Source organism: Glandiceps talaboti, chromosome 7 (assembly GCF_964340395.1).
Source record: "Glandiceps talaboti chromosome 7, keGlaTala1.1, whole genome shotgun sequence".
Taxonomy (NCBI): Eukaryota; Metazoa; Hemichordata; class Enteropneusta; family Spengelidae; genus Glandiceps; species Glandiceps talaboti.
The window spans coordinates 10,870,671-10,878,168 of NC_135555.1; the positions used below are offsets into that span (position 1 = coordinate 10,870,671).

At 38.9% G+C, this 7,498-nt stretch overlaps 2 protein-coding genes across 2 annotated transcripts; both read left to right on the plus strand.

Annotated features, from left to right (window-relative positions):
* The first annotated feature begins 2,611 nt into the window (after nucleotides 1–2,611).
* LOC144437914 (uncharacterized) lies at nucleotides 2,612–3,451 on the plus strand. Its single transcript, XM_078126946.1, has one exon. It carries the CDS (start codon nucleotides 2,612–2,614, stop codon nucleotides 3,449–3,451), a length of 840 nt encoding a protein of 279 aa, XP_077983072.1.
* Nucleotides 3,452–6,257: 2,806 nt separating this feature from the next.
* LOC144437915 (uncharacterized) lies at nucleotides 6,258–7,097 on the plus strand. The gene has a single exon (XM_078126947.1). The coding sequence runs from the start codon at nucleotides 6,258–6,260 to the stop codon at nucleotides 7,095–7,097; it is 840 nt and encodes a 279-aa protein (XP_077983073.1).
* Nucleotides 7,098–7,498: the final 401 nt, after the last annotated feature.

The window sequence follows — 7,498 nt, forward strand, 5'->3', positions numbered from 1 at the left end:
ATGACCACACCTATGTATACATACATGTATGACACGGCCCATGACAAAGAAAACAACAGTGATGGGCAGAACAAGCATTCAAAGAATGATAATGGTGGATACACTTTATGTCAAATTATGATAACATGACGTCACAACTGGGTTGTCGTTAGAGGGCGCTTGAACTTTCGTTTGCTTTTATTATCTAGCATGTACACCGTACCAACAAGGACAAGACACCATGGCAGTGGGGAGTGGTGGGATGTAGCATCGGTGGCCTGGGATGTCAAAATCACAAAATAATGCAAAGTCATATAAAAAATCATATGAGTCAAAGTAAAATGGTACTTTGCCCAATTACATTTTTTTCTGAAATGTGATCCTCTCTGATCTGAGTTCGGATTTGTGAAATGTTGTCCCCCTCCCCTAATTTCCCAACCCCTCTTATAATTAGTCAATTGCAAGGTTCCCTAACTGAATAAGTTTGAAGAACCCCAACTCTTCCTTCGATGTACAATGTAGTCACCTTTACCAAACACACCTCGATGAAATTCCAAACACATTTAGGGGATTCTGCTGACAAGTCTCTAGCAATATTTACACTTTTCCTATTAATCCTATTAAGACAAGTTCAGGTTTGAAAGCGCCCTCATGCTCTAAGGTTGTTCATAAGTCACATGATCCATGGCCTTGCACATCGGATGGAGGCTGGAGTCCAATACAGGTTCCGGAATACAGGTACGTAGAAGCGAGTGTATATCTCAGTACCATGCTTACTTTAAATGAAATAATAATCCAAATGAAATAGAAATACAATATCAGAGTGGATGTGATAATGTACCTACGCAAAAAGCGTTTTTGTTTGACTTCGCTCTGTCCTATATGCATGTTTATGTTTCTGAGGCATGACAAGGTCATGATCAGGGCATGTCCCCCATGTACTACGTAGCGTTGCATGAATAAGCATCTTTCACAGTAGGTAGAGTAAGTTACATCGTATTGACATTATCACAAGAATCCCAATTTTTTACAGTAGCTAACTGGATATTTACATATTGGCCAAAGTAATACGTGATGTATCATATCATGCTGTAAGTATATGAAACAGTCCTACGCCCGAGTTAAATTGTAACCCATGAACTACAGTACAGTTTTCGTTTAAGATGTCGCATTTTTCGCGTTCGCTTCGCTTCGCCTTCGCAATCGCAGCGCCTCATTATTGCTTCAATCAATTCGCTTCGTAACTTGGAATCACTTCATGACGGCTTTCGCATCGCAGTCATTTCGCTTCGCGCGTTCGCTTCTTGTTCGCATTGCATCAAAAAACAATGAAGGTCGCTTCACGTCAAACAACAATGAAGGTGAATCGATACAGTGAAAGGTGTGGCAGTATTTGCATATCTGTTTTCAGATAAATACGTTCAATGTATCCAAAGTCGCATCTCGCTTGATGCCGTTCTGATCGTGGTATAGCTAAAATTTGATCACCCCCTCTCATGATTAGTAATCAGAATCGAAACTTTCAGTGTGCTACAAATTTATGCTTTCAGTACAGGTGTCAACTAATAAACATCACCACCATCTATATCCACAGAGTTTGTTGTTCCACGTTTAATTTCGCCGCCATATAACACTTCATTAATAAAAGTAATCGGCGGTAATTAATAATGTCTAACATTTATGTTGTGTGTGTGTGTGTGTGTGTGTGTGTGTGTGTGTGTGTGTGTGTGTGTGTGTGTGTGTGTGTGTGTGAGTGTGTGTGTGTGTGGGTGTGTGTGTGTAGCAGTGTTGAACTGATAAGAATGTCGGATTTGCAGATGTGTGTGGAAATTACACATTATGGCAGAGATTTTGCGAATATACATGTTTATTGTAACATACCGTATACCGTATGTATTGTTAACGGTATGAAAGTTTGATAAAAGAATGATATAATCCCTGCAAAGTTTAAACGTGTCTGGGTGTTGGAAAACATGTTTGTCTTCGTATATGTACGTGTGGTGACAAGAATGTCGGTATGCTTTAAGCCATGAACTTGAAACGTGGTTAGAAATAAGAACATCTTTGAATGATAATGACATTACCTACCGGGTGGGGGGGGGGGGGGGGCATACTCCGATAAAGTTTAGACAAGGATGTTGCGGCCCAGATTCTATACACTGACCAAATTCTAAGGACTGCGAAATGATGAAATTTGGGACAAAATATGTGTGTACATTAAACATCGGATGCGATTTCGTTTTACCTTTTGAAGGCGATTTTACCTTTCACTTGGGAAATTGAGAGAATTCTTATGCATGGAATATGTACGCGTATTTATCGACGCCATGATTTTGAAAGTTTCTGATTAAAAGTCGACCCATGTACCCTTTTCTTGAAAAGTGACCCATTCGGGCAACACTTACCAGTGTGCCTTTCTTTAACCGTGAGGAATTTCTGACATGATAGGAATATGATGAATATGAAAAACACTTTATTCTGATTGATATATGGTAATGAAACGCACTTTATTTTTACAGATAAACATCATCACATTTAATGTTGATTGCAACACCATATCACTTTATCTTCCTGGCTGAGGACATCAATTAATCCTACAAAACCACATTATTGTACACAGTCGGTCGACAAAATGACCAACCTTTCAGCCATGACCCCTGAAGATGTGTTGCCTACAACGAGGGTAATTCTGTGGTACCATGCAAGGTCAAGATCAACGGTTTTTGAGCTGGCAATTGCATCTGATGAAAGTATCAAGATCTTCCATGAAGAGTTTGTCACAGCATATTACCATGGAGAGGAACGACAGAGTGACATGTTGATAAAGAATTCTGAAATGGGCCAGGTTTTGAAGGACTACAAGTACGGAGATGTCAGAACACGCCTCGAAAAGTCATATCCAGGAAAGACAGTGGTGTTTGTTAAGGATGCGGCCAGAGAACTAGGAGGCAGGGATCATTACAAGTATATTCCAAGAGGTTATATTAACACGTTTATTGTCCGAAATCCACGTGCTGCTATCCTGTCAAATTATAGATCAGTAAAAGCATTACATGCTGACATAGATAAAGAAACTTGGATTAACTTGACCAAAGACAATGGTAGCTTGATACCCATTTATCAGCTTTACAAGTACGTGACCGAAGATCGCCGCCAACGACCCGTCATTATAGATTCAGAAGATTTGGCCAATTCACCCAAGGAAACACTGCAGAAATACTGCCAGGCGACCGGTATCACATTCAAGGAATCCTTCCTCAACTGGACGCCAGGGAACTTGGAAAATTTCCCTGAACCACAAAGGGAAAACCCAAAACTCATGGCAGCTTATCACGAAAACGCAGTGCGCAGTTCATGTTTTCAACCTTCATCGGATCAACACATCGACCTGTCAGAATTACCCGAAGAGTTGCAAAAATGGAGTGAAACAAATATGCCTCTTTATGAGGAAATGATTCGTCAAAAACTATGAAAAAAATTTAATTGGTTTTTAGCCTGTTGAATAAGTCACTGAACGTGTTGAAAGTTCCACGTACAGCTCAGTTTTTCTCTGATTAATTTTTTAAAATGTTAATTGAAGGAAAAATGTTGAACACGCAAAGGCTGTTTCAAAACTGTCAACAGCACATATACGATCTTATGCTCCGTTTACCATCACTGTATTTTGTATTTGGTGCATATCTTGAGACAAAGTCGACCATTGAAATCAAGTGTGAGTTGTCTATATCGAAACTAACAAAATAATTCCTAACAACTGATTAATATTTGGTATAGGCTGAAATTTAATAAATGGTCTCTTACTAACAGTGTCTATCTAAAGGTATACAAGATGCGTGAACAATACTTTTCCCAGCAAGAATGACCACACCTATGTATACATACATGTATGGCACGGCCCATGACAAAGAAAACAACAGTGATGGGCAGATCAAGCATTTAAAGAATGATAATGGTGGATACACTTTATGTCAAATTATGATAACATGACGTCACAACTGGTTTGTTGTTAGAGGGCGCTTGAACTTTCGTTTGCCTTATATGCCTTTGCACACCGCACTAACAAGGATAAGACGCCATGACAGTGGGGAGTGGTGGTGTGTGGCAACGGCGGGATGTCAAAATCACAAAATAATGCAAAGTCAGATAATACAATCATATGAGTCAAAGTAAATTGGCCCTTTCCCCAATTACATTTTTTCTGAAATGTGATCGTCTCCGAGTTCGGATTTGTGAAATGTTGTCCCCCTCCTCTAATTTCCCAGCCCCTCTTATAATTAATTAAGGTTCCTTAACTGAATAAGTTTGAAGAACTCCAACTCTTCCTTAGATGTACAGTGTAGTCACCTTTACCATACACACCCCGATGAAATTCTAAACATATTTAGGGGTTTCTGCTGACAAGTCTCTAGCAATATTTACACTTTTCCTATTAAGACAAGTTCAGGTTTGAAAGCGCCCTCACGCTGTAAGGTTGTTCATAACTCACATGATCAATGGCCTTGTACATTGTATTGAGGCTTTAAGTCCAATACAGGTTCCAGAATACAGGTACGTAGAAGCGAGTGTATATCCCAGTATCATGCTTACTTTAAATGAAATAATAATCCAAATGAAATAGAAATACAATATAAGAGTGGATGTGATAATGTACGTATCGTAAAAAGCGTTTTTGTTTACTTCAGCCTGTCCTATATATATGTCGACATGTTTATGTTTCTGAGGCATAACAAGGTCATGAGCAGGGGTATTGCATAACGTTGCATGAATAAGCACATTTCACAGTAGGGGCAGTAAGTCACATCGTATTGACATTATCATTTTTTACTGTAGCTAACTGGATATTTACATATGCTGTAAGTATATGAATCAGTCTACGCCCGAGTTAAATTGTAAACCATGGACTATTTGATATTTTAGCATCCACCCAAGTTGATTAACACTGCAACTGACTTATCGGTAAAAGTCTGTAAGTCAACACAGGAAAATTTGGGGGTCTAAATCTCAAAGTTCCATCCCCGAACTTTTCCTGTGTTGACGTACGTACAGGATTATTTCGTTACTGATTACAGATAGGTCAATGGCAGTGTCAATCAACTTTGTGGATGTTAAAATAAAATTTAACTCGTCCCCCACCCGCGATAAAGTTTAACTCCTCGACTGTTTGATATACTTTAAAAGACCCTTTTATCTCGATATACAATCTCTAACTTGACCCAATGTTCAGCAACAGTCAATGTATATGAAAATATACATGACACACAGACAAACAGACAACACTTACGTGCCAAAACAGAGTCACCACGTCCTGAAAGATTAAAGAGGGGGGGGGGGGTACAGAAAAAGGATGATCGATAATGAATACTGAGGCACCATTTGAATACTTGTAAACTAAAAAATTGTTTCTTAACATGGGAGACAAGAGGAATATGTGCGAAGATTTACACGTTTTTGACTTTCAGTGAATATTACAATAATTGTTGAGTGTAATTTATTCTCAATAATTGTCTTTAGCTGTTATCAACTATTTTATCCGGTTGGGGTATACGACTCGTAAAGGGTTGTAATTAATTGCTTTGCTATGCATCCATTTCTTCAAATTGTAACTATTGCCGTCTATCTTGTTGAAGAAGGTCATGTGGATCCTAAATAAAAAAGTATTTGTAATCCCATATATTGCTTCTGCCCCTGTACATGTGGTCATAATATTAGTTTGACATATTGTTACCTGGTTAGCCCCCCTAACCCCCCTCCCGGGGGGCATACTCGGATAAATTCCAGACAAGGATGTTACGTCCCAGATTCTAAACACTGACCAATTTCTAAGGACTGCGAAATGATGAAATTTGGGACAAAATATGTGTGTACATTAAACATCGGATGCGATTTCGTTTTACCTTTTGAAGGCGATTTTACCTTTCACTTGGGAAATTGAGAGAATTCTTATGCATGGAATATGTACGCGTATTTATCGACCCCATGATTTTGAAAGTTTCTGATTAAAAGTCAACCCATGTACCCTTTTCTTGAAAAGTGACCCATTCGGGCAACACTTACCAGTGTGCCTTTCTTTAACCGTGAGGAATTTCTGACATGATAGGAATATGATGAATATGAAAAACACTTTATTCTGATTGATATATGGTAATGAAACGCACTTTATTTTTTCAGATAAACATCATCACATTTGTTGATTGCAACACCATATCACTTTATCTTCCTGGCTGAGGACATCAATTAATCCTACAAAACCACATTATTGTACACAGTCGGTCGACAAAATGACCAACCTCTCAGCCATGACCCCTGAAGATGTGTTGCCTACAACGAGGGTAATTCTGTGGTACCATGCAAGGTCAAGATCAACGGTTTTTGAGCTGGCAATTGCATCTGATGAAAGTATCAAGATCTTCCATGAAGAGTTTGTCACAGCATATTATCATGGAGAGGAACGACAGAGTGACAAGTGGATAAAGAATTCTGAAATGGACCAGGTTTTGAAGGACTACAAGTACGGAGATGTCAGAACACGCCTTGAAAAGTCATATCCAGGAAAGACAGCGGTGTTTGTTAAGGATGCGGTCAGAGAGCTAGGAGGCAGGGATCATTACAAGTATATTCCAAGAGGTTATATTAACACGTTTATTGTCCGAAATCCCCGTGCTTCTATCCTGTCAAATTATAGATCAGTAAAAGCTTCCAAAGATGACATCGATAAAGAAACTTGGATTAACTTCACCAAAGACAATAGTAGCTTGATACCCATTTATCAGCTTTACAAGTACGTGACCGAAGAGCGCCGCCAACGACCCATCATTATAGATTCAGAAGATTTGGCCAATTCACCCAAGGAAACACTGCAGAAATACTGCCAGGCGACCGGTATCACATTCAAGGAATCCTTCCTCAACTGGACGCCAGGGAACTTGGAAAATTTCCCTGAACCACAAAGAAACAACCCAAAACGCATGTCAGCTTATCACGAAAACGCAGTGCGCAGTTCATGTTTTCAACCGTCATCGGATCAACACATCGACCTATCAGAATTACCAGAGGAGCTGCAAAAATGGAATGAAACAAATATGCCTCTTTATGAGGAAATGATTCGTCAAAAACTATAAAAAAAAAAAATAACGTTGAATTTGAGCCTGTTGAATAAGTCACTGAACGTGTTGAAAGTTCCATGTATAGCTCAGCTTTTCTCTGATTTGTTTTAACTGTTTGTTGAAGAAAAAATGTTAAAATCGCAAAGGCTGTTTCAAAACTGTCAACAGCACATATATGATCTTATGCTCCGTTTACCATATCACTGTATTTTGTATTTGGTGCATATCTTGAGACAAAGTCGACCATTGAAATCAAGTGGGAGTTGTCTATATCGAAACTAACTTAAACAAAATCATTCCTAACAACTGATTAATATTTGGCATAGGCTGAAATTTAATAATGGTCTCTTCCTAACAGTGTCCATCTAAAGGTATACAATGTAGTTCAAGATGCGTGAACAACACTTTTCCCAGCA

Coding starts and splice junctions, on each gene's coding strand:
- LOC144437914 (XM_078126946.1), top strand. CDS start 2,612: ATGACCAACCTTTCAGCCATGACCCCTGAAGATGTGTTGCCTACAACG.
- LOC144437915 (XM_078126947.1), top strand. CDS start 6,258: ATGACCAACCTCTCAGCCATGACCCCTGAAGATGTGTTGCCTACAACG.